General features: G+C 50.4%; 1 protein-coding gene across 2 annotated transcripts; it reads left to right on the top strand.

The window, feature by feature from the left end:
* Positions 1–772: 772 nt before the first annotated feature.
* Positions 773–15,055, top strand: ube2c (ubiquitin-conjugating enzyme E2C). Of its 2 annotated transcripts, XM_072514487.1 has the most exons (7): positions 773–1,210; positions 1,543–1,570; positions 2,518–2,604; positions 3,619–3,823; positions 5,921–5,980; positions 12,865–12,922; positions 14,822–15,055. In XM_072514487.1, exons 1-7 carry the CDS (start codon positions 1,113–1,115, stop codon positions 14,841–14,843), a joined length of 558 nt encoding a protein of 185 aa, XP_072370588.1. In that variant the 5' UTR covers positions 773–1,112; the 3' UTR covers positions 14,844–15,055. The 2 variants fall into 2 exon arrangements, with proteins under 2 accessions (XP_072370588.1, XP_072370589.1); XM_072514488.1 differs by lacking the exon at positions 12,865–12,922 and having other exon boundaries at positions 775–1,210.
* Positions 15,056–27,146: the final 12,091 nt, after the last annotated feature.

The following is a 27,146-nucleotide window of genomic DNA, read 5'->3' as shown; positions in this document are numbered from 1 at the left end:
TGGTTAGTCCCTTCAGTGCACCAATCGGATCACAGCCGACCCCTCAGTGCACCATTCGGACAATGGCTGGTCCCTCAGTGCACCAAACAGATCACAGCCAGTTTTTCTCAGTGTACCAATCAGATCACAGCCTGACCTTCAGTGCACCAATCAGAGCACAGCCAATCCCTCAGACCACCAATCAGAAAATGGCTTGTCCCTCAGTTCACCAATCAGATCACAGCATGTCCCTCAGTGCACCAATCAGATCACAGCCAGTCTCTCTCAGTGCACCAACCAGATCACTGCCAGTCCTTCAGTGGACCAATAAGATCACTGCCAGTCCCTCAGTGCACCAATCAGATCACAGCCGATCCCTCAGTGCACCAATCAGACAACGGCTGGTCCCTCAGTGCACCAAACAGATCACAGCCTGTTTCTCTCAGTGTACCAATCAGATCACAGCCTGACCCTCAGTGCACCAATCAGAGCACAGCGAGTCCCTCAGTGCAGCAATCAGAGCACAGCGAGTCCCTCAGTGCAGCAATCAGAGCACAGCGAGTCCCTCAGTGCAGCAATCAGACAATAGTTAGTCTCTCAGTGCACCAATCAGAGCACAGCGGCGAGCCAATGGGATCAGAAATACACTGGAATCCAGTCATTGTGAGTAATGTGTCTCCTTTGTGACGTAATCTGTTACTAGGCAACAAGCACATCAATAGCCGCGGCTGATTGGCTCAATTAAATGTAAACTGTTTTCTGATTGGTGGAGTGTTCACGGGAGTAAAATTCAAATAACCGGCCGGCGGGAACAAAGATTGAGAAAGAGACGGACAGACAGACCGCGACAGAGAGCCATACAGACATACAGCCAGAGACAGACAGACAGACAGACATCGGACTGGGGGAGGGAGAGAGAGAGAGAGAGAGAGAGACAGACAGACAGACAGACAGACACGAACCCGACACAGAGATCCTGAGAGCGACAGGACAAGATCGAGAGAGAGACAAGACCCTGGCACAGAGACCCTGACAGAGAGGGCGAGGATCCGAACGGAAGAGTGGGCCAGAGGACAGGGAGAGGCTGCCGGCAGAGACACACTCGGAGCGGTATCGGGTGTTGCCCAGGCAGAATGGCTCAGAATGTGGACCCCGCCGCCGCCGGATCAGGGGCCGCCTGGAAAGGCAGTGACAGCGGTACCGCCATCACCCGGGGCTCGGTGTCCAAACGGTGTGCCTGGGGGGGTTGTTTGAGGGTCTTTGGGGGGTCGAGGGTATTTGCTGGGGGGGGGGGGGGTTGAGGGTATTTGGTGAGGGGGGTTGAGGGTATTTGGTGAGGGGGGGTTGAGGGTATTTATTGGGGGTGGGGGGGGGGGTTGAGGGTATTTGGTGGGGTGGGGGGGTTGAGGGTATTTGGTGGGGTGGGGTTGAGGGTATTTGGTGGGGGGTGTTGAGGGTATTTGGGGGTGTTGAGTGAGGGTCTCTGGTGGGGCGGTTGCAGTTTTGGGGCACAATTAGTGAACTGGTGCATGATCTATCTGAAACTTGGTGTCTCTATTGCAGATTGCAGCAGGAGCTGATGACCCTGATGGTGAGTTCATTGTTTTATTGGATTTTTAAAAATCATCCTTAGTTGTGTAGTTTTCAGGAGATGCCAACCCCAGAACACTGATGCCCAGCTCTCCAGGGAGGGAGAATCTGAGCTTTAGTTGCAGCTCCTGAACCCACTTTCAGCTTAATGTTGTCTCTGGAGCTGAATGTTCTGTGATGGGCAGCACAGTGGGTATTACTGTTGCTTCACCGCGCCAGGGTCCCAGGTTCGATTCCCGGCTTGGGATGCTGTCTATGCGGAGTCTGCGCGTTCTCCCCGTGTCTGCATGGGTTTCCTCCGGGTGCTCTGGTTTTCTCCCACAAGTCGAGAAAGACTTGCTGTTCGGTGAATTGGATGTTCTGAATTCTCCCTCCGTGTACCCGAACAGGCGCTGGAGTGTAGCAACGAGGGGATTTTCACAGTAACTTCATTTGCAGTGTTAATGTAAGCCTGCTTGCGACAATAAAGATTTTTATTACAACCAGGTTGCTCAGGTGTTGGACCAGGTTAACTTGAGATAAAGTTCTGGCCATTGTATTATAGCTCTGTCCTTGTGCAGGAGTCTAGGCCATGAAAAATATACCTTGCTCTTGCCAGTTTTCATAGCTGTTTGAACCTGAGGATTTTGAGCACCCAGTCTGCCAGTGAGAGAACATCAGCCTTAAGTCATGGTCCCTCTGTACAGGCACAAGTATTGCCCACATCCCACAGTGGATCTAGTTTCTAGTTGATGATAAGACAGAATGTCACGGCAGCCTGAAGGTGACGACCACTGACTTTGTGAAGCATGTTGGAGCAGCTTTGCTGGCCTGTGAGCCAGTTATGCATCAGGTGCAAATCCCTGTCAGATTTTTACAATGTTTGCTTTTTGGTTAGAAACCAGTTCTGTGGGTTTATTTTTCCCCAAAGTTAATTTGTTGAGGAGGATTTCCTGTTTTGACTTTCAGATGTCTGGTCACAAAGGAATTTCTGCTTTTCCTGAATCCGACAACCTATTTCGGTGGATTGGAACCATTGATGGTGCTGCTGGAACGGTAAGTGAGTTGTTGAGGTAGAGTTGCTTTTCGTCATTTAGAAATGAGTGTTGGTGAACTGGAACTTTCCGGAGTGGGACAGGATCTGCAAAGACAGTAATATAAATGACTTGGATGGATGGGATGATTGCTAAATTTGCTGATGAGACAAAGATGGGTAGGAAAGTAAATTGTGAAGAGGATGTAAGGAGTAAACTGAATGGGCAAATATCTGGTAAATGTGTGGTTAAATGTGAAATTGATTGTTTTGGTAGGAAGAATAAAAATGAAGCGTATTATCTAAATGGTGAGAGGTCTGAGATGCAGAGGGATCTGGGTGTCCTGGTGCATGAACCACAAAAGGCGAGTATACAGGTAGAGCAGTAATTAGGAAAGCTAATAGCTATGTTACTGTTTGTGAGGGAATTGATTACAAAAGTAGGGAGATTGTACAGGGCATTAGTGAGAGCATATTTGGTGTAGTGTGTATAGTATTGGTCACCTTTATTTAAGGAAAGATGTGCTTCAAGCAGTTCAGAGAAGGCTTACTAGACTAAAACTAGGAATGGGCGGGTTGTCTTATGAGGAAAGGTTGGACAGGTTAGGTTTGTATCTGCAGGAGTTTAGAAGAGTAATTTGAAACCTTTGAGACCCTGAGGGCAATTGACAGTGGATGTGGTACAGGAGAATATAGCACTATGAATCATTTTAAAAATAAGATCGATGAGGAAATATTTTTTGATGGTCTTGAGTCTCTGGGACTCTGCCTCAAAAGTCAGTGGAAGCCTTTGAATATTTTTAAGGTAGGGGTGGATCGATTCTTGATTAACAAGTCGGTGAAAGGTTATCGCGGGTGGGCAGAAATGTAATGTGGAAATCAGCTGTGATATTATTGAATGATGGAGCAGGCTTGAAGGGCTGAGTGGCCCACTCCTGATTTGTATGCATGTATACGTTCAGTGGTGAATGGGCTCTGGGTTTGCCTGGCCCCACACTGATTCAATGGCTGATGACCTCTAGATTTGTCCGTTGCAGGTTTATGATGGTTTGAGGTACAAGCTGTCACTTGAATTTCCTAGTGGCTACCCATACAACCCTCCAACTGTGAAGTTCCTCACTTCCTGCTACCATCCCAATGTAGATGGCGAAGGAAATATTTGCCTGGATATTCTCAAAGACAAATGGTCAGCACTTTATGATGTCAGGACAATCCTGCTGTCGATTCAGAGTTTACTGGGAGGTAAGACTTTTTTTTTTATTGAGTCCTATACTGTACAACTCGCATAACTCTCCATGGTGAGGTGCACTACTCATTGACTCGGCATCTCCAGTAGGGTAGTCCATGAGGCCTTTGAGATCTCTTTAATCTGATTGCTGCCTTTCCACGGGAAACAGGAATAGGCCATTTGGCCCTTTGAGCTTGTTCTGCCATTCAATTAGAGCATAGAATTCGTACAGTGCAGAAGGAGGCCATTTGGCCTGTTGAGTCTGCACCAACCTTCTGAAAGCATCCTACCTGGGCCCTATCCCCATAACCCGCAATCTTTGGACTGTGGGAGGAAACTGAAGCACCCGGAGGAAACCCACAGACACAGGGCGAACATGCAAACTCCACACAGACAGTCGCCCAAGGCCAGAATTGAACCAGATGCTGTTTTGCCTCAATTCCATTTTCCAGCTCTCTAGTTCCTGTCGGTTTTTATCTTGAACACTCTCAATGACTGAGCCTCCACCGATCTCTGGGGCAGAGAATTCTAACTATTCACCACCCTCCGTGAAGAAATTCCTCCTTGTCTCAGTCCTACTGATCCTTATTTTGAGAATGTCCTCTGGTTCTAGACAGCACCCCTCCTCCCCCCAGCCATGGAAAGCATCATTCCAGCATCTATCCTGTGACATTTTTTAAGAATTATGTATGCTTCAGGGTCTATGCAGAAAGGATGTCTGACTGACTGACTAAGAACAGTGGTGACTGAAGTGATATTTAATTTGTGCTTGCCATAACAGCCCACCATACTGAGCATCAAAGCATTTCATAGAATCATAGAATTTACAGTGCAGAAGGAGGCTATTTGGCCCATCGGGTCTGCACTGGCCCTTGGAAAGAGCACTCTATTTAATCCCACAACTCCACCCTATCCCTGTCACCCCACCTAACCTTTTGGACACTAAGGCACAATTTAGCATGAACAATCCACCTAACCTACACATCTTTGGACTGTGGGAGGAAGCCGGAACACCCGGAGGAAACCCATGCAGACTCTGGGAGAAAGTGCAAACTCCACACACACCACACAGACAATCACCCGAGGCTGGAATTGACCTGCGACCCTGGAGCTTTGAGGTAGCAGTGCTAACTGCCGTGCCGCACCAATCTCTGAATTAAAGCCAGACCCGATATGTTATTTTGATGCCTGCGATTGGGGTAAATGGAATAACTGGTCTGATCCCTCCTCCATTGTCATATTTGCCATGTGAAGCACTGAAGAAAGGTGGGAGAACATGGCAGCATCTAGAATGGACAGGCAGTTTTGGATACTGAACTATAAAGACTTGTGCTAGTGAGCCCTTATAGCTCACTAGAATGGCTGTGTCTGGTATTGGGCAAAGGGATTTTTGAATGTTTTATTGTAGAGTGGACCGTTTTTATGCAAGTACATCCTCTCTCTTGCCCACTCGCCAAGTTAGTCTGCACCAGTAGGAATGACATCTAATCAATTGAGTTAGAGCTGGTTCCGAGGAGCCGCAGACTCTTTGGTATTGTCTGGTTGGGACACTGTCCACTTGTGCCCATTTGATGAGTGGAGAACATTGACCTGGAGTTTTTTGTGAAATCCAAGTGGTTTGGGGGACAGATATAGACACCAGAGAGATTGGGAGGGACGGTGAGACCGAGGGGGGGGGGGGGGGGTGGTTGGGAGGCACGGTAAGGCAAGATAAAGTGTCTGAAGGCTGAGATACCAATATGGAGTCCATCATTGATTTGGGGGGTGAATTTGTAGTCGAGGAAATGAATATTTTTGGTGATGGACAGGATAATTCAAATGCTAAGTGTTGATGTGTTTGAACTTCAGAAGCTGGGATCGATGATGAAGGGACAGATTTTAATGCATGGCTCCAGGGGCACAAATCCCTGCAGAAGCTCTTGGAGTCATGCAGAGCAGTCGAGGGGAGGTGTGGCCAACTGTATCGGAGAACTCTGGGGAGTTTGTGGTATCACTCCTCCTGAAATACAGCTAAATTTTGATGTGGAAGGGAGTGCTGAAGCAGGGCTCTCCTCTGCATCTGACTCCTGATCCAATTTTTAACTTCTCTGTTTCTTCCCCCTCTCCAATAGAACCAAATGTGCAAAGTCCCCTGAATGTTGCTGCAGCTCAACTATGGTCCAACCAGTCAGGTGAGAGATTGTTTAAACCTCCAGTCAGTTTGAGGGGATGACAATATTGAATTCTTTACCCGTCAGTCTGGCCTGAATAAAACTCGAGATGAATTTGTAGGTATAGTATTATTTTTAACCAACTTGCAAGGCTGACTCGCTTCACAGAGATTCAGAGCACACAAGCGGTTTCCTGGAGCTCCAGAACTGAGTGAGATCGGAGACAAAGAAATCTTTACAAATCTCATTCAAATGGCATCAAGTTTCACATACACGATTCTCATAGGTCATCCTATACACCTCCTGATCTGGCCATAAATCCTGTGATTGGCTCACTTCGCATTCCTTAACCCTGGGCCTCTTGTTACCCAGCATCCTTTTCCCCATCCTTGCCATGCTTTCTGAATCCCTTTGTTTGTGAACTCACTACGATCAGACTGGCTCACATCTACATTATTGTAACTAATATTTGAACTAACTATTTTATATCACATTCGTTTGTTCAATTCCTCATTCCCTCCTTTTATCATTTCATAACCTGTCGGTCCAATCCGTAGCTACGGCCCCTCATCTAAGAAGATTCGTCGCTGCATTTCCAATTCCTGTTGCAGAACCCCGTCATCCGCTGCACCCTTGTGCATCCTAACAGCCAAGATTCTAGGGGCGTCTATCTGTTCCAGTGCACCCTGCGTTTTATCCATCACGCATTTAAGGATGGCCAGGCCCACAAAGATGCAGCCGAGCGCCACTGCTAAATACATGGCCATATTTATCAACCAGTCCTTCCAATCTCCGAATCCCCAGTTACCCCAAGCAGCTTATCATACTGTGAGTGGGAATTATCCCGAGGAAGGGGAAGGCAAATAGCCGGTGGTGCTGAACCCAGATCGTAAGGAAGAGTGACTTGCTCGGGCGGTGGCTCGGAACGCTGACAACGAACCACCGTTTGGGGAGTGTCCCAAAACGGTGAAACAGAAAATAACCTAGACCAATGCGGGGTTTGGGTAGCAGGCAACCCATCCCTGGCCATACAAGCGGTGGTAGATCTGGTAGAAGAGATTCATACTGCCCAGGTTTCCCTCATTCCGGGTCCTAAATGAATTAAGTGTATCTCCTGATAACCTATGTTCTAGTTGTACTCTCCTTCTCACACACTCCGTCCTCTCTCTAGTCCCCCTCTCTCGCTCACCACCTCTTTCTACCCTCTCCGTACGGTCTGACTTTACCTTTATGGCACCAATCTTAACACATCCAAAATCAAATTTACATGTACTCCAAAAACAAGGCAATGTCCAGGCAATGTTCCCTTCCCATCGCCGGGACCGGTGCAATTGCTTCATGAGTCTTGCATTGTCTGTTAACCTGATGACCTTCCATGAGTCGATACCATGTCCTCGTATATGGGGGCAGCGAAGAACGTCACCTCTGCATAAATGAAATGTCCTTGTAGTTTGGTTGGGATTACTGATGTAGATGATAGTTCCCTTTTCCATTTCTGTCGCCGATGTCACGCCAAGCGAGGCGAGGCCAAAGATTACACAGGCGGTGCGTAGCCACCGCTGTAAAACAGCGCTGGGGAAGGGAGGCAGGTTAGTGACCGACCTTTTTACAGTGGTGGCGGTGGACCCAACCACTCCGCCCCTCCACTTTAACTGCAGTGGGGTGGTAAGGAGAACTTGGAAGGGGCCCCCCCCCCATCCTGGCTCTGACCTTTTCCGAGTCCAATTTTTGACCATGACATAACTACTGGGCTGCACTGAAAGCGAGCTGTGTAATGGGGACGGTGACGGGTGAGCCGCGTGGACCTGGCCATGGAGCTCCTTGACCTGAGTGAGGGCTAGAACATAGGTTGTAATTTCTTCAGTCATATGGTGAAACTGAACCAGTCTGGGAACATGCAGGTTCCAGGGAGTTCTCAGGGGCATGCCATAAAGGATCTCGGCAGGAGAGAGCTGGGCCGGTCCCGCAGGTGTAACCCGCAGCTGGAAGAGGGCAACGGGTAGCAACTTACGCCATGTCAGTCCCGTGTCTGCTCTTAATTTAGCCAATTTAGTTTTGAGGGTCTGATTGTGTCTCTCAACCAACCCGGCCGCCTGCGGTCTGTACGCACAGTATAACTGCTGGCGTATGCCCAACTGGGAGCAGAACTCCTTGTTAATCTGTCCAATAAAATGAGGCCCGTTATCAGAACTTAACTGAGCTGGTATGCTGTACCGGGGAATGATTTCCTGCATCAGAACTTTAACCACAGTAGAAGCTTTATTATCGGTAGCCTCAACCCATCTGCTGAACACATTCACAATGACCAAAACATATTTATAACATTGACACCTTTCCAACTCAATGTAATCCATTTGGAGTGTCTCAAAGGGACCACTGGGCAACGGGGTTTGCCCCATACCACAAGGGATACCTTTGCCGGTGTTCTATTGCTGACAAATCAAACACCGATTACTGATACTCTGGGCCAGCCCCTGCATTTTAGGGTGCCACCAAGTGTCCAGCAACAAATCACTAGTCCCCTGAGCCCCACAATGAGTTGCAAAGTGTACACATGCGATGACACTTGAACCAGTATATCAGACATACAAGTCTGATGTGCTGGCGTGGTCCATAAAGAAGAAACCGAATCATATGTACAACCTAACCGTTTCCACATTTGTTTATCCCTCTCAGGAGCATCCTCCTGTAACCTTGTGACGTATTAGATGGTTGGCATTGGCTTGTCAGAGGCAGACCTATTTATTGCAGAACGTTTAGTCTGACTTAACGTTTTAGGCACCATCACTTGCTGAATTTGCGCGGCTGTCCGCGCTGCACAATCTGCTCGTTCATTACCAACGTCAACTGGGGTCTTACCGTTTGTATGGGCAGCGCATTTAATGACGGAATCTGCACGGGCATAAGGAGGGCCTGCAGTAGGTCATTAACTAAACCCCGGTGGGATATTTCCGTGCCGGCCGAGGTAAGGAATCCCTTATTCTTCCAGAGCTGTCCGAAGTCTTGAACTACCCCGAAGGTGTATCGTGGGTCAGTATAAATCTTTACCCAGTGATCTGAAGTGCGTACTCTGTTGGGTCTGAATGATCCACTGCCCTCCTTACCATAGGCCCCAGATCCTTGGCATGGTACTGGTCGTGGACCTGACGTGTAATATGAGGGCCTACAGAAGCTGACTGTGGCCATAAATGTGGTGGTATTGTTACAAAATCGGCTGTACCTTCTTTTCCCGTGACTGTGGCTGTAATCTTGACTGGCCATTCGGTCCCAATTAACGACCGATATTTGTCCTCCAACTCCCTGTTCTGTCATAGGCCAGGGTAACGTGGTGCAGTGAATGTTCAATGTCTAACGTCCACCACGGGTGTGACAGAAATATAGCACTGTTGTCTCCTCCTCCATGATTGAACCGTTACCCCTTCGTCTCCGCACTCTAGCTGTAGCTGGAAGATACACAGTAAATCTCGGGTCAACAAGTTACAGTCCAATCCAGTAGTCACCACAAACTGATGATCTGTAGGCTTATTCTCATAAGTGACTGTCACAGGTTCAGAAATAGGATACTCACACACCTGTCCTTGGAACCCCGACAAATGCTGGGTGTGGTCGGATATTGGTAGTCTAAGTTCTGATTGCACCGAAGACATGGCTGCTCCAGTGTCGATTACAAATGGGTAATGTTGATCTCCTATCTGCAGAGAGAGATAGTAGGCTCCCTGTCCAATTGGAGTCCTTGTGACTAAATTAGCTAGTCAATCTTGTGTTGGGAAAGGGTTTGCCTGGGAGAAGTCGGTGTACCTCGTCTGTCCTCCCCTTGGTGGGTACCCCCTCCTTTGGGTCGGGTCGTCTCCTTCTGCTGCCTGTCTTTTAAAGATGCCAGTGCGGCCACAATTAAAACAAGCATGCCCCTCTATATCTGCCCCATCCTCTTCTCCCAGTAGACCAATGGCCCCTCAGAGCGGGCGGCAGTGTAAAGCTGTTGGTGCATACGGTGGGCCATAAAGAGGGGCTGAGGGTCCATTTGGGTGGGTTTGATATCCTCTTCCCCCCCCCCCCCCCCGTGTTGATCTAACCACCCAAGGTCACAATATTGGGGTTCCAGCTGGTAAGCCATTGTATCTGCCGCTGGTTGTGGTCTCAGATCATCCTTTTTCATTACATGCTCAGTCTTAATCTTTGTAACTGAGCCTCCTTCCAATAAAACCTGACTGCCCTGGCCATCTGGGAAGGGTCGTTCTCTGTCCAATTCATGTTATTACATTTCACGGCAGTAGCCACGGAAGGTAGTAGGCAATGCATTAACAGCACAATATTGAGGGGAATTCTGACCATTTTGGTACAGCAAGTCTCCTGACTGCCCACGGTAGATTTCATTAAAACGTTCCAGGAATTCCTCTGGCTCTTCAGTCTTTTTAGGTTTGAGGTCTAAGATAGCAGAGATGTTTATGGGCTTTTTGAAATGTGGCATTCAACGCTTTCAGGATTTGTGCCCGTCTATCATTGTCCAAGGCATGGGCTTGCTGAAGTGTGGCGTGGCTCGCATAATTCAAGTGGTTGAGGTGACTGCGGTACTCTGCTGGGGTTAAAACCTGCTGGACTAGGGCCCAGAGGTCCCTTGAATCAGCTTGATGAACTGAGATGGTAGTTCTCAGATAGTCCACAAAAGCAGGAGATTTCATCCTGTCTGGGATTGCAGCCAGAATAGCCATCATCTCACTGGGTCTCCATGGGAAATAAACGTTTATCGTGGGCTGGGCTGCTACTGTTGCAACATCCGGGTTGGGTATTTTCCTAATCGGCAACTGTCTCAGAGTCTCACTAGGGGGCTCTTTAACCGATTCCTCTGACTCTTCAAAGACTTCGTCCTTCCCTTCCGATAGGGGGAGCTCCGGCTCCTCCGAACTATTCCCGTCCTCTTTCTTTGTTCTCCTACGTTTCTGTCCTACCATATCGGTCTTAAGGGACCTAGGTTGTCTTAAGGGACCTAGGTTGTATGTGTAATTGTTTCTGGATAGGATCAAGCCCTTCTCTCATTGTCTGAGGTCACGTCCTCGAGCAAACTGGGCTTGTGGAACAGAGCTCCCCTTCTCTAACAGATGGTGACGGTGCAGAAATAGGACTCAAACTATCAACCAATGGGACTGGAGAGGCTGGCATGATTTGAATCTGGGGATCAGTGACTGGATATAAATTATGATACCCTGGTGGTTCTGGAATGAGTGCAGACAATGCTACTGGTGCAGTCGGGACTCAACCTGACATGGTCCAATTCTCTGGGTCATCATCTGCCTCTGTCAATGCAAGGCCAGCCATTGAACTATGTAGCCCATTTTCTCACTCGAGTCTGCCCCGCTAGGTGTCTCCCTCTCTTTACTTGCGTGTTTTTTTGAATGCATACACCTTTTTCAAGATCTCCAGAGTTTTCTGGTTCCCCCCCCCCCCCATCACACATTGGAATCCCCATTTTAAGGGCATTTTCTTGCCAACTTGATAACATGATCTTATCCCTCTCCTCTTGACAATATTGTCTCCATAATCCAATTAACTCTTTTTTTTTTTTTGCTTTCATACTTTGGCTCTTTCCAGATTTCACCCTGAATTTTCTTAATGATGTCCAGTACTTTAGTGTCCCCTAGTGACCATTCGTCACCCAATTTCTTCCTTAAAGTTGCTGACATTTTTCTAAAATCCCTTGCTTTATCTGGATAAATATCACATAATATTTGCAATGAACTGCTGGGTCACTCGTGTTATCCAAGCAATTCCCCATAATCCCGAACTAGTCCTCAAGACTGCGTTGTTCGCCACTATAGTCCAAGGATACAATTTTAGCTTAATCAACTGTAGTTTCCAAAACACTCATGGGACTGAACCGTCTTTCTGACGTCCCATCAATTCCAAAACACACACGCGTGGAATTAAACCGTCTTTCCGACGCCCCATCAATTCCAAAATCCACTCAAACTGAACTATCAATCTTATGATATCCCATCAGTTGTTTTTTTTTTTTTTAACCCTCAGTCGCACCTACATCGACTGAATTTTTAATCTTCTAATCCCCAGACTGACCTTTGATTTTGTCGAGACGATCTTTCCGTACCAACCGCGAGTGACCAGACCAATCCGACTATGAGAAGAGGGGGAAATCAATGTGATCATTTTCCAGCTACACACATTGTGGGCCCATTTCCACTTTCCTTGTCCAACATCAGTCTAATTCTGATTTTGCAGCTGGCCGGTGACCGTCTGGAGAAATCCCGGGTTTTGGCACCAAATGACAATATTGAATTCTTTAACAGTCAGTCTGGCCTCAATAAAACTCGAGATGGATTTGTAGGTATAGTATTAATTATTTTTAACCAACTTGCAAGGCTAACTCGCTCCACAGAGATTCAGAACACACACGCGGTCTCCTGGAGCTCCAGAACCAAGTGAGATCGGAGACAAAAATCTTTACAAATCTCATTCAAATGGCATCAAGTTTCACATACAAGATTCTCATAGGTCATCCTTTCCACCTCCTGACCTGGCCATATATCCTGATTGGCTCACTTGGCATTCCTTAACCCTGGGCCTCTTGTTACCCAGCATCCTTTTCCCCATCCTTGCCATGCTTTCTGAATCCCTTTGTCCTTTGTTTGTGAACTCACTACTATCAGACTGGCTCACATCTACATTATTGTAACTAATATTTGAACTAACTATTTTATATCACATTCGTTTATTCAATTCCTCAGGGAGAGGGAAGCTGCCTCTCTCGATATCGCGCTGGGAGCTGCACTGCAATTATTGTCTTGGGTCTCTTTTAAACTTTTCTAGATGTGCAATCAGAGGAGTCGATATTTTCCATCTAACCTCAATCAAATTGCCTTTCAGTCAGCATTCTGTTTTAAATTGATTCACAGGATGTGGGTATTGCTGGCCAAGGAATGGAGGAGAACTTCCAGCTAGTGGTTTTCCCAGGTATCTGCTGCTCTTGTCCTTTGGTAGAGGTCACATTGTGTCAGTGGTGGAGGGAGGGAATGTACGTTGAAGGTGCTGGGTGGGCTGCTGATCAAAGCAGACTGCTTTGTCCTGTATGTTGTTGAGCTTCAAGAATTGTTGGAGCTGCACTCATCCAGGCAAGTTGAGAACATTCCATCACACTCCTGACTTGTACCATATAGATGGTGGACAGGCTTTGGGAAGCCAGCGAGTGAGTTGTTTAATGAAGGATTCCTAGCCTCAATCTTTGTCTTGTAGCGAACTGCAGCAGTTCAAGAAGGCAACTCACCAATACTGTCTCGCGGGCAATTAGGGATGGGCAGCAAATGATGGCCCAACCAGCGAGGTCCACACCCCATGCAAATGTATTTATATGGCTTAGGTAATTTCTGGTCAATGGTGAGTCTTCAGGTGTTGACAAAGGGGGATTCGGTGATGGTAATGCCATTGAATATCAAGGGGAGATAGTTGGATCCTCTTTTGGAGATGATCTTTGTCTGGCACTTGTGTGGTGCAGATTTCACTTGCCACTTAGCCTAAGGCTGAATGATGTCCAGGCCTTGCTGCATTTGGACATGGACTGCTTAAGTGTCTGGGGTTAAAAATGGAGCCAAATATTATATAATCGTCAATGAATGTCCCCACAACAACCATCTTCCTTTATGCCAGGTATGACTCCAACCAATGGAGAATGTTTCCATTGACGGCAGTTTAGCTTGATGCTGTACTCGGTCAAATACTGCTTTGAGGTCAAGGGCAGTCACTGTCACCTCAACTCTGGCATTCAGCTCTTTTGTCCAAGTTGGGTGGAACCCAAACTGAGCATCTGTGTGCAGGTTATTGCTGAGCAGGTGCTGCTTGATAGCTCTGTTGATGACCCTTTCCATCACTTTGATAATAGAAGGTAGACTAACCGGGCAGGAATTGGCTTGTTTGGATTTGGCCTGCTTTTTATGTACAGGATATACCTGGGCAATTTTCCACAGGGCTAGTTCTTGAGCACAAATCTTCAGTACTACTGCCAGCGTGTTGGCAGCCTTTTCAATATCCAGTGCTCGCATGTTTCCTGATGTTACATGGAGTGAATTGAGTTGGCTGAAAACTGTCATCTGGTATGTTGGGACCCCAAAGATAAATTCTAGTTGGAATCATTCTAAATTTCATAATTCATAGAATTTACAGTGCAGTAGGAGGCCATTCGGCCAATCGAGTCTGCACTGGATCTTGGAAAGAGCACCCAACTTGAGCCCACGCCTCCACCCTATCGCTGTAACCCCACCTAACCCTTTGGACACTAAGGGACAATTTAGCATGGCTAATCCGCCTAACCGGCACATCTTTGGACTGCAGGAAACCCATGCAGACACGGAGAAAGTGCAAACTCCACACAGACTGTCGCCTGAGGCCAGAATTGAACGTGGGTCCCTGGGGCTGTGAGGTATCTCGAGGTAGAACAGTGGGTGTGGTGCTACAAAGATGTTGTTGGGTTATAATCTATGATGGACATGAAAAGTCATCCCTTGCATGTGCCTTCAGGTACAGACCCTAACCTTTCCAATCTGAATATATCAGTGAGATGGGCAGTCGGGGAAAGGAGGGGCTGAGGAAATCACTTTTTTTTAGTAAGATCGTTTTAATGCTTTATAAACTGAATCTGTTCCTGGTTTATTTTATTAAGCAGGCTGTATTTGCTAGCTCACTTAGTTATCCCCTTGAAGGATTAAAGTGATATCTCATTAGTGTTGGTGACCAATAAGTGTTTCTCATGATTTTATTCAGCTTCACCTTGACTGTGGAGTGAGATTTCAGTTGTAGTCTGTGCTGCTGAAATGTCTTTGGAGAGAATCTGTTCGACTGATGGTGCTGTTTCTATTACAGAGTACAAGCTGCGATTACATGAAGCATATGCTCGGCAGCTGAAGAGTTAAACACATCTGCTGTCCTACTTCCTGAGATCTTCCTTCTGGTTCTCCTGTGTTTCTCTTTTTTTTTTGAATGTTTTGTCTGTCTGTCCAATTATGAAAATGGGCACATGTTTATTTTTAAATTTACAATGTGAATAAAGTGCACTGTGGCTGAATATTTTCTAATAAACAGCATTGAAACAATAAACCCTGTTGTTGCTGAGTTCTCTGGTGACTGTGGGTGAGGTGTCTGACGGGGTGGGAAGCGTTTGAAATTCTAGTGAGTGTAGGTGACGGACACTTTGATTCATTGTGCTCATGAATCTTTTTTTTGAAAAAATAATTTTTATTAAAGGTTTTCATAAAATATCAACAACAAAATGAGGGGGGGGGGGGAGAAAAAAAAGAACCCAACAGGCTTAAGTACACAACACAGTCCAGAAAAGCAACCCTCCATATCCTCCTCCTCCCTGTACATAAATAATAAATTAACATTAACACCCCGACTTAACACAACGGGTATATACACCCCCTCAGACCCTTCGGTGTAAATAACAAAAACAGTAATATAGTAACACCCCTCCCCCGAGCTGCTGCTGCCATTGATCAAAGTCTATCGTTCTGCCAGAAAGTCTAAGAACGGTTGCCACCGCCTAAAGAACCCTTGTACCGACCCTCTCAAGGCGAATTTCACCCTCCAATTTCATGAACCCCGCCGTATCGCTGATCCAGGATTCCACGCTTGGGGGCCTCGTATCTTTCCACTGAAGGAGAATCCTTCGCCGGGCTACCAGGGACGCAAAGGCCAGAAACTGGCCTCTTTTGCCTCCTGCACTCCCGGCTCCTCTGCCGCCCCAAATATTGCGAGCCCCCAGCCCGGTTTGACCCTGGATCCTACCACCCTCGACACCGTCCTCACTATGCCCTTCCAAAATTCCTCCAGCGCTGGGCATGCCCAGAACATGGATGTGGTTTGCTGGGCTCACTGACCACCTAACACACCTGTCCTCACCCCCCAAAAACCGGCTCATCCATGTCCTGGTCATGTGTGCCCTGTGCAGCACCTTAAACTGTATGAGGCTGAGCCTCGCACACGATGAGGAAGAGTTCACCCTCTCCAGGGCATCTGCCCACGTCTCTTCCTCAATCTCCTCTCCCAACTCCTCCTCCCACTTACCTTTTACCTCCACCACCGAGGCCTCCGCCTCCTGCATCACCTGGTAAGTTTCCAAGATCTTTCCCACCCACCCCCCCTGAGAGCATCCTGTACTGTGTGTGGCAGTAGCTGTGGGAATTCCACCGCCTGGCAAACGCCCTTACCTGTAAGTACCTGAAGGTGTTCAATCGCCAGTGCGAAGAGCAGGGGGGACAGAGGACACCTCTGTTTCGTCCCTCGGTGCAACTGAAAGTGCTCGGACCTCCTGTTTGTGGCCACACTCGCCATCGGGACCTCATACAACAGCCCAACCCACCTGAGAAACCCCTCCCCAAACCCGAACCTCTTCAACACCTCCCACAGGTACCCCCACTCTACCCTATCGAAGGCTTTCTCAGCGTCCATTGTCACCACTATCTCCGCCTTCCCCTCCCTCGCACATTCGCGTTCAACTGCCTCCCCTTCACAAACCCCGTCTGGTCTTTATGGATGATCTGCGGCACACAATCCTCAATCCTCGTGGCTAAGACCTTCGCCAGCACCTTGGCATCTACATTTAGCAAGGAAATTGGTCGGTAAGACCCACATTGCAGGGGATCCTTGTCCCGCTTCAGGATCAAGGAGATCAGTGCCCGGGACATCGTCGGGGCAAAGCCCCCCCCCTCCCTTGCCTCATTGAAGGGCCTGACTAACAGGAGGCCCAACATGTCCATATATTTTTATAGAATTCGACCGGGAAACCGTCCGATCCCGCTCCGCACCACACTCCCTCCCCTGTCCTTAACTCCCCCGATCTCCCTAGCTGCGTCCCGCTTCCGAAGCTGATGCGCCAGCATCCGACTTGCCTTTTCCCCATACTCGTAAATCGCCCCCTGGGCCTTCCTCCACTGCACCTCCGCCTTCCTGGTGGTCACCAGGTCGAATTCGGCCTGGAGGCTACGCTCTCTTCCACAACAATCCTTCCTCGGGCTCCTCTGCATACCTCTTGTCTACCCTCACCATCTCCCCCACCAGCCTCTCCCTCTCCCTCCGCTCCTTGTGGGCCCTAATGGAGATCAGCTCACCCCCTCACCACCGCCTTCAGCGCCTCCCATACCATCCCCACTCGGACCTCCCCATTGTCGTTGGTCTCCAAGTACCTCTCTATACTTCCTCGGATCCGCTCGCTCACCTCCTCGTCCGCCCACGGCCCCACCTCCAAGCGCCACAGCGGGCGCTGGTCCCTCTCCTCTCCCATCTCCAAGTCCACTCAATGCGGGGTGTGGTCCAAAATGGCTATTGCCGAATGCTCAGTATCCTCTACTCTCGCCATCAGCGCCCTACTCAAAATGAAAAAGTCAATTCGGGAATAAGACTTATGGACATGTGAGAAGAATGAAAATTCCCTAGCTCCCGGCCTTGCAAATCTCCAAGGGTCCACCCCTCCCATCTGGTCCATAAACCCCCTCAGCACTCGAGCCGCCGCCGGCTTCCTACCCGTCCTAGACCTGGAGCGATCCAGTGCCGGATCCAGCACCGTGTTAACGTCTCCCCCCATTATCAGGCCCCACACTTCCAAGTCTGGGATCCGACCCAACATACGCCGCATAGAACCCGCATCGGGGCATACACATTGACCAGTACCACCCTCTCTCCATGCAACTTACCACTTACCATTACGTACCTACCGCCATTATCTGCCACAATGCTCGACGCCTCGAATGACACCTTCTTTCCCACCAGGATCACCACCCCTCGATTTTTGGCATCTAGCCCCAAGTGGAACACCTGACCTACCCACCTTTTCCTCAATCTTACCTGGTCTGCCACCTTCAGGTGTGTCTCCTGGAGCATAACCACATCCGCCTTGAGCCCCTTCAGGTGCGCGAACACGCGGGCCCGCTTAGCCGGCCCATTCAACCCCCTTACATTCCAGGTTATCAGCCGGATCAGTGGGCTACCCACCACCCTCCCCGCTGACTAGCCATGACCCCCTCCTCGGCCAGCCACGCGCTCGCACCCCACACCCGGCCCGTTCTCCACAGCGGCATACACCCGTCTCGACACCCCCACTCGCTCCAGCTCCTCCTTGACCATAGCAGCAGCAACTCCAGTCTTCAGCGCGGGGAAAAGCCCGCGCTTTCCACCTACCAGGCCCCGCCACCTCTGATGCAGCTCCTTTTACAGGCCCGGTCCCCTCACCCCCGACTCGGGCCTCCCCCACCCCCGCGGGCCCCATCTCACCACCGTCCACCACCCCTGTTCCGTTTACCTACCCCCCTCCAAGAGCCCCCCCGACCAACCCAACCAAAACAATGCCCAACCCGCCCCAACCACCCTCGCCAACCCGAAAGAGAAAAACACAGAGAAAAAGAAGAATCCCGGATCAATGCAAAGGCCCCCCCTCGAAAAAAGAATAAACATACCATATCAACCGCAATCCCCAATCGCCCATCCCGACCCTCAATCTGTGTCCAACTTCTCGGCCTGAACAAAGGCCCACGTCTCCTCCGGAGACTCAAAATAATGGTGCCAGTCCTTGTAGGTAACCCACAGTCGCGCCGGCTGCAACATGCCAAACTTTACCCCCTTCCTGTGCAGCACCGCCTTCGCTCGATTGTACCCGGCTCTCCTCTTCGCCACCTCCGCACTCCAGTCCTGGTATATTCGAACCTCCCCGTTCCCCCACCTGCTGCTCCTCTCCTTCTTGGCCCACCTGAGCACACACTCCCGATCGACGAACCGATGGAACCTCACCAGCACCGCCCGCAGAGGCTCGTTAGCCTTGGGCCTCGTCGCCAGCACTCTATGGGCCCCTTCCAGCTCCAGGGGCCCCTGGAAGGACCCCCGTTCCCATCAGCGAGTTCAACATGGTGACCACATAGGCCCCCACGTCCGGCCCCTCCAGCCCCTCTGGGAGGCCCAGAATCCGCAGATTCTTCCGCCTCGACCGATTCTCCATCTCCTCGAACCGCTCCTGCCATTTCTTGTGGAGCGCCTCGTGCGCCCCCACCTTTACCGCCAAGCCCAAGATCTCGTCCTCATTGTCAGAGATCTTTTGTCGAGCCTCGCGGATCGCCACCCCCCTGGGCCATCTGTGTCTCCAGCAGCTTATCAATAGGCGCCTTCATCGGCTCTAGCAGGTCCGTTTTAATCTCTCTGAAGCATCGCTGGATACCCTCTTGCTGCTCCTCCGCCCACTGCATCCACGTTGCCTGGTCTCCGCACGCCGCCATTTTATCCTTCTTCCCTCGCACCTTCTTCGGGTCCATCACCACCTTTTTTGTCGCCCCGCTCCTAGTAGAAGCCTGACGGGGAGCTGTTATAAACTCCTTCCCACACCGGGAAAAGTCAAAAAAGTGCCGTTGGGGGCCCTGAAAAGAGCCCAAAAGTCAGTTTTTGCGGGAGCCGCCGAATGTGCGACTTAGCTCCGCATAGCCGCAACCGGAAATCCGTGCTCATGAATCTTAACTACCTTTTTAACAAATTCCTTACCAGCATGATCGGATGATACTCTGGGGTAGGATTTGCTTATTACCTTTATCCTCCTGATACAACATCACTCACTTGTTCACTCTTTACTCTCCACCTTTCTTAGTTTTGCAAGCAGCTCTTAGACCCCCCAGTTAACCTCTTGCAGTAAAAAGTACAACCTTTCTCTTTCTACCTTTCTTAATTCTGCTCTCCTGGTCCCTGTCTTGTAAATCTGCACTGCCCCTTTTCCAAGGCCCCAGTATAGTCCCTGTAGAGAGTTCAGGATTACAGTGCAATAACTGGAGTCTCTTCATGTAGCCTGACTTGTTCCAACTCCCATTAACACATCATCTTGTGCTCACTTGGCATGCAGTCTCAAAGCCTCCAGTTTAAAATTCTTTCACCTCTCTCTATCTCTTCTGGAAACTCAGCTTCTCCAATTCTGAACTCTCACAGTTCACCCCCACCATTAGTGCTGTACCTTCTTAAACTCTGCAATTTCCTCCGACACCCTCAGCACCCATTTAAATCTTGACTGTCCTAATATTTCCCCGAGCTCAAACTGGTGTGATGCTTTGGAGTGATTTAATTACATTTGAAAGGCATCGTATAACAGCTGCAAAATGACCCCTTTCTATCTTTGAAATTGCTGCTTTTGTGAATAAAGCCTGGCTCAATAGCTGCAACATATCTTGTTCATCCTGCATCTCGTTGGCCTTGCTCAATTTTGGGGTCGGAACTGTGTTGTTTGGCAAAACTCAAAGCTACTTTCCTGATTCCGGGCAGTTTGGAGAAAATGTTTGTTTGGCAATTTGGGAAAAGTTTGTTTATCAAAGAGTGGATGAGAAATCAATCTTATCTGGTATAGAGCTCCTCAGTGAGTGCCCTTTCTGTACCTCCGTACTTTTGCTAAACTAATCCGTAATCTATCTTCCCTGCACCTTCCTGTCTGTACCACAATGATGATTCCTACAAGTCAGTCTACAAACCGTATTCACCGTGCCATGTTGCCCAAACTACAGACTTTAATCCAACTTGACAGGCCCTTCCGCTGAACTGAAATGTGAAGATCCTCCTCTGCACGTGTGCAAGGTAAGTGGAGGGTAAATACAGGGTCAACGTGAGGTGAGTGAGGTCAATGCAAGACTTCACAGCTCGTGGCACACCGAGATTCAGCAGCGGAAGATGGTGACCATTGTTTTGTTCCTGACACATATTCCATTCCTTAATGCATATCTCCGTCCCTCCCTGAGGTAGCTGTCCGGTTCAAACAAACTTCTCAAACTTTGATCCCAAGATGTACTTCGGACCCCATGTTCACAGTATCGCTAAGTGTTCCACTGCTGTAACTTTTTTTTGTCTGTTTCAGCTCATCTGCTGCTGAAACCCTGATTCATGCATTTGTTATGTCCAAAGTCAACTATTCCAACATGATCCTGGTTGCAATCCCACATTCTAACCTCTAAACTTTGAGGTCATGCAGCACTGCAGCCTGTGTCTTAACTCTCAGCAAGTCTGTTTCCCCATCACCCAAACTCACTGAACTGCACAGTGGCTCCTGCTTCTCATACTTTTCAAATCCCTCCAAGGCCTTGCCCCTTTAACATCCTCCAACGCTCAGATAACTGCTCTAATTCTGGCTTCTATGCAAACCCAATTTTAATTGCTTCATCATTGGAGACCTCACCTTCCCTCCCTGCACCTCTCCTTGCTACCTCTCTCTTTTAAGATGCTTCTCAACACTCTTTGATCAAGCTTTAGGCCATTTATCCTAATATCTCATGTCTTTAATTTTGTTTTGTAATGAGCCTGTGAATTGCATTTGGGCCTTTTATTGCATTAAAGACACAATGTAAATATCAGTTGATCTATGGTGGTGCTCTGAACAAACACCAGTTGTGTTGTAGCCAGATAACTTTTATTTCACAATGAATAAACAATGATAGTTTAATCTCTACAAAATACAACGTAATGAAAATGCTACATTTCACCATATCAGTGAATTTTATTTAAATCTTTAACTACTCTGCATCTTCTCATTCTTGGGTCTTGAGTTGGACCTGCCTTGAGAGGTACAGATTTCTGATTCATGTACAATCCTTTGTTCACAACCAAAATGAATGAAATAATTTGAAGCTTTCGTTATTTGCCAAAACAGACGAAAACAGAATCAATGACATCAAAATCATCTTTAGAATTTAACTACTGATTGTCTACTGCCTGAACTATTCTTTAAAACCCAACTTCTAAACATTGCTAATTAATACAAAATACCGCAGATGCTGAATTTCTGAAACACTAAACATGCTGAATACGGATATCAGTGAGCATCTGCAGAAAATGGGAACAAAATCACATTTTGTGATTAAAAAGCTAATTCTGTTTCAAAATTATATGCATGGGCACCCCCTCCCCCCCCCCCTCCCCCCCTCCCCCCCTCCCCCCTCCCCCCCTCCCTCCACCCTCCCGCTCACCCCCTCCCTCCCCCCCTCCCCCTCACCCCCTCCCCCCTCCCTCCCCCCCTCCCCCTCACCCCCACTCCCTCCCCCCTTCCCCTCCCCCTTCCCTCCCCCCTCCCCCTCCCCCTTCCCTCCCCCCCCTCCCCCTCCCCCCCTCCCCCCTCCCCCTCCCCCCTCCCCCCTCCCCCTCCCCCCTTCCCCCCTCCCCCCTCCCCCTCCCCCTCCCCCCTTCCCCCCTCCCCCCTCCCCCTCCCCCTCCCCCCCCTCCGCCCCTCACCCTCCCCCTCCCCCCCCTCCGCCCCTCACCCCCCCTCCCTCACCCCCCCTCCTCCCCCCTCCTCCCCCCTCCCCCCCACCCCCCTCCCCCCCCTCACCCCCACTCCCTCCCCCCTCCCCCTCCCCCCCTCCCCCCCCTCCCCCCTCCCTCCCCCCCTCCCTCACCCCCTCCCCCTCCCTCCCCCCTCCCCCTCACCCCCACTCCCTCCCCCCTTCCCCTCCCCCTCCCCCTCCCCCTTCCCTCCCCCCCTCCCCCTCCCTCTCCCCTCCCCCCCTCCCCTCCCCCCTCCCCCCCTCCGCCCCCTCCCCCCCCTCCGCCCCCTCCACCCCCCTGCCCCTCACCCCCCCTCCCTCACCCCCCCTCCCTCACCCCCCTCACCCCCCTCACCCCTCCCCCTCCCCCTCCCCCCCTCCTCCCCCTCCCCCCCACCCCCTCCCCCCCTCACCCTCCCCCTCCCCCTCCCCCCCTCCCCCTCCCCCTCCCCCCCCTCCCCCCCTCCCCCTCCCCCTCCCCCCCTCCCCCCCTCCCCCCTCTCCCCCCCTCCCCCCCCTCCCCCCTCTCCCCCCCCTCCCCCCTCTCCCCCTCCCCCCTCCCCCCTCCCTCCCCCTCCCCCCTTCCCCCTCCCCCCTCTCTCCCCCCTCCCCCCTCCCCTCCCTCCCCCCTCCCCCCTCACCCCCTCCCCCTCCCTCCCCCCTCCCCCTCATCCCCTCCCCCTCCCTCCCCCCTCCCCCTCACCCCCACTCCCTCCCCCCTTCCCCTCCCCCTTCCCTCCCCCCCTCCCCCTTCCCTCCCCCCCTCCCCCTCCCTCTCCCCTCCCCCCCTCCCCTCCCCCCTCCCCCCCCTCCACCCCCCTGCCCCTCACCCCCCTCACCCCCCTCACCCTCCCTCACCCCTCCCCCTCCCCCTCCCCCTCCCCCCTCCTCCCCCTCCCCCCCACCCCCTCCCCCCCCTCCCCCTCCCCCTCCCCCTCCCCCCCTCCCCCTCCCCCCCTCCCCCTCCCCCCCTCCCCCCTCCCCCCCTCCCCCCTCCCTCCCCCTCCCCCTCCCCCTTCCCCCTCCCCCCTCCCCCCTCTCTCCCCCCTCCCCCCTCCCCCCTCCCCCTCCCCCCTCTCTCCCCCCTCCCCCCTCTCCTCCCCCCTCCTCCGCCCTCCTCCCCCTTCCCCCCTTCCCCCCTTCCCCCCTCCTCCCCCCTCCTCCCCCTCCTCCCCCTCCTCCTCCCCCCTCCTCCTCCCCCCTCCTCCTCCCCCCTCCTCCTCCCCCCTCCTCCCCCCTCCCCCCTCTCCCCCCTCTCCCCCTCTCCCCCTCTCCCCCCTCCCTATCTAACAATGCAGCACAGGAGTCTCAGCCCAGATATTCTTCTCCGGTCTGAAGTGGGTCTTGAATCTACAAACTTCTGCCTGACGGGTGAGATGGCCACCACCTGAGCCATGGCTAACATGCAACCTGGTCTATGGTCAGACCTTGCTGCTGAAATTGGGCTATATCAGTCAGTGGGGTAAGTGGCAGGACGGAGAGCTGAAACCTGAAAAACTAATACATCATTGAAAGAGTTTGGCAGTATTCAACAGAGCTACAGGTCTTTTAAAATCTGGCATTTTCTGAAAGTGTTGACCCTATATTAAAGAGATTAAGGTTCAGGAGCCATACCCATTTTCACCCATTTAATGTTGAGGTTAAATTATACATTGATCACAGAGGCTGAAAGCATTAGCACTTGGCATTAATCCATCATTCTTCACCTGCCCAATTACTGCTAAGAGCAAAGTGACTATTGGAAACATCAAGTTAAGTGTTGGCTATGGTGATTAGCTACTCATATTAAAAATGCTATGAAGCCCAGTGAGTGCTGCCACAGCTGGATTAGGAGATGATGCAACAGTCTCTGCAGCTACATTTGCTGCCTGCCTCTACCTCCTCTTCAGTCAACACATCAGTTGAGGCTGTGTCACACCCATCAACAGAGTTCACTTCTGTCCAAGGCTCAGTGGTGGCCTCCGAGCTCCAGACAGGAGCCTGAACCTTCATCTCCACCTCACGCATCAGTCTCCCAACTTCCAATATTAGTGCTTCCAAACTCAACTCTGCAGAGTCTGCCTTCTCACCATCCCCCAGATCTGCATTCTGGTCACAGCTGGATCCAGAAGGGTCGCAGGTCATCCCGGTGTTGGTTAGAAACTTGCCTGGAACATCCAGCATGAAAAGCAGGTTGAGACGGTGCACCTGCCGGAGATCTCTCTGGAACAGTTCCATACATGAGGCAAAGAGCATGCATATCTGCTGAAGCTCAGCTCGCTGCTCAGACTTCAGGCTCCGGGAACTGCCTAGTAAAAACATCAATTTAGCCCCGGTCACTGAGGGAGAGAGAGAGAGAGAGAAACCCTGATTATAAAATGTAATTTAAAACAGCTCACACTGATAACAAATCCAACCCAAACAAAGAGCAGTAGGAGCAGAAGTAAGTACAAGTTACACTGATGGTATTGCCAAAGAAGATAACACGTTCACTAGTGCCTCAGGCGAACCAGCCTGGATCATGGGCCCGACACGCTGGAGAGGGGAATAACTCCAAGAATATCTGCCTGCCTCTACCTCCTCTTTAGTCAACAAATCAGTGAGCTGTGTCACATCTATCACCAGAGTTCACTTCTGTCCATGGCTCAGTGGTGGCCTTTGAACCCCAGACAGGAGCTGAAACAAATTGTCATCAGATCTAACAGAGAGTGAGGGGAATAAAAGTTGTTGAGATAGCTAGGATTGGGATTTCTGTTAGAGAGTGAGTTGGTGAGCTACAAGCTCAAATAATCCTGCGGGATATGGCATAGTGGTAACAATGGAAACATAGTTGAAGGATAGTGAGGACTGAATATTATTGTTTCAATGATTCAGTGTTCGGAAATAGAGGAGGAAAATGGGAAGGGAGCAGTGTTGGTACTAATTAGGGAAGGCCTTGTACTGTTGGAAAGAGGGGATGTCCTTGATGGTGCAAAGGCATTGGCTAGAGTTAAGAAGGAAGACCGGATAATCATGTGACTGAGGGTATTCTATAAGTCTTCTAATAGAGAGGGAAAGATAGAGGAGCACAGGTTTAGAGGGATAGAATTGAAGATTTGGGAAGCTATGCTAAGCCTATATCTTGATTCTTCCACTACATTATGAAAAGGATATAGAGACACTGAAGAGGATGCAGAGAAGATTTACAAAATTGTATGGTATCCACATATGTGATATACCTTGGGCGGGATTCCAAGCCATCGTAAACGCTGTCGCGTTTTACGACGACATAAACGGGCCATGCCGAGGTCCAATTCTGTCCCCTACAGAAGCCAGCCAGCACAGCACTGGAGTGGTTCACGTCGCTCCAGCTGCGGGTTCCGCGCATGTGTAGTGGCGCCAACGCGCACATGAGCAGTGGCCTCCTTCAACCCACCGGCCCCAACGCAACATAGCGCAGGGCTACAGGCGCCAGCGCGTAGGAAAGGAGGCCCCCAGCCAGAGAGGCCAGCCCGCCGATCGGTGGCCACATCGGAGGCCCCCACCCCCCTCCCCACCCCCCCTTCAACACTGAGTTCCCGCCGGCTGAGAGCAGGTGTGGACAGTGCAGGCGGGACTCGCCGTTTTTACGACGGCCGCTCGGCCAAGAATCGGCGGGCCGGACGCGAAGAGCGGCCCCCGACCAGCGCCACGCCAACCACGCTGGCGCCAATGGTGCCAATTCTCTGCGGAGAATCGTGTGCCGGCGGCGTGGCGCGATTCGTGCCAGTCGTGGGGATTCTCCGGCCCGGCCCCAGACTGAGAGAATTCTGCCCCTCATATGTGACATGCATGAGGTTCATCCAACTGGGGATGATTGTTCCCTTGAACTGATTGGACCGGTAATTAACCAGCATTTGTATAATAGGTTTGCCTCTCTAATAGCCGAGAGAAAGGAGTAAGCACACGGTAATGTGTAACTGGGCCCTCTGTATGTGCCGCTGTAAAGTTGAATAAACATCTCCCTGTGAACTCGCTAGGCTCATCCTGTTGTTACTATAGTATACACATCAGGAAAAGGTTGACAGATTACATCTGTTTTCTATTGAAAAAAGAATGCTGATGGGTGACCATCAGAGGTATTTAAATTGATGAAAGGTTTTGACAGAGATAATACAGAGAGAATGTTTCCACTTGCGAGGAAAAGCAGAAGTACAAGCTATCAAAATAAGAGAGTCACCAGAAATCCAATGGGGAATTCAGAAGAAACCTCTTCACCCAGAGAGTAGTGAGAATGTTGGACTCACTACCACAGGGAGTGGTTGAAGTGAATAATAAAGATACGGCAGGGTGGGGGGAGTCAGAGGAGCACATGAAGGAGAAGTGAATAGAGGGTTACAATGATAGATTTGGAACACAAGGAGGGAGACATGTGCAGAGCATATAGAATGTTAGAAACATTACAAGCGCAGAAGGAAGCCATTCGGCCCATCTTGCCCATGTCAGCCCGAGGCCATCCAGGTGCCCTTTCTCATCTCACTTTCTTGCACCCAGTCCATATCCCTGCAGTCTACAGCACGTAAGGTGCAGATCTAGGTGATTTTTAAAAGAGTTTAGGGTCTCTGCCTCTACCACCAATTCGGGCAGCGAATTCCAGACTCCCATTACTCTCTGCGTAAAAAGGAAGAGAGTAACTAAAGTAAATATTGGTCCCTTAGAGGCAGAGACAGAGGAAATTATCCTGAGGAATGAGGAAATGGCAGAGACATTGAACAAATATTTTGTGTCTGTCTTCACAGTAGAATCATAGAATTTACAGTGCAGAAGGAGGCCACTTGTCCTGCACAGGCCCTTGGAAAGAGTGTCCTACATAAACTCACGCCTCCACCCTATCCCCGCGGGGGCGGAAAATAGCCATTCATGCGGGAACTCCAGCGAGACGGCGTTTCCGCGATTCCCCGCGGACCTGCCAGTTGCGAGTGTGC

This window comes from Scyliorhinus torazame, chromosome 8 (genome assembly GCF_047496885.1).
Source record: "Scyliorhinus torazame isolate Kashiwa2021f chromosome 8, sScyTor2.1, whole genome shotgun sequence".
Taxonomy (NCBI): domain Eukaryota; kingdom Metazoa; phylum Chordata; class Chondrichthyes; order Carcharhiniformes; family Scyliorhinidae; genus Scyliorhinus; species Scyliorhinus torazame.
The sequence above is the reverse complement of the archived record's forward strand: the minus strand, read 5'-3'. Positions and strand labels throughout refer to the sequence as shown.

Excerpts from the sequence above, each read along its gene's own strand:
- ube2c (XM_072514487.1), top strand. The coding sequence starts at position 1,113 with ATGGCTCAGAATGTGGACCCCGCCGCCGCCGGATCAGGGGCCGCCTGG. Across the intron at positions 3,824-5,920 it reads GATTCAGAGTTTACTGGGAG|AACCAAATGTGCAAAGTCCC; the intron begins GTAAGACTTTTT and ends CCTCTCCAATAG. Across the intron at positions 12,923-14,821 it reads CCAGCTAGTGGTTTTCCCAG|AGTACAAGCTGCGATTACAT; the intron begins GTATCTGCTGCT and ends TTTCTATTACAG.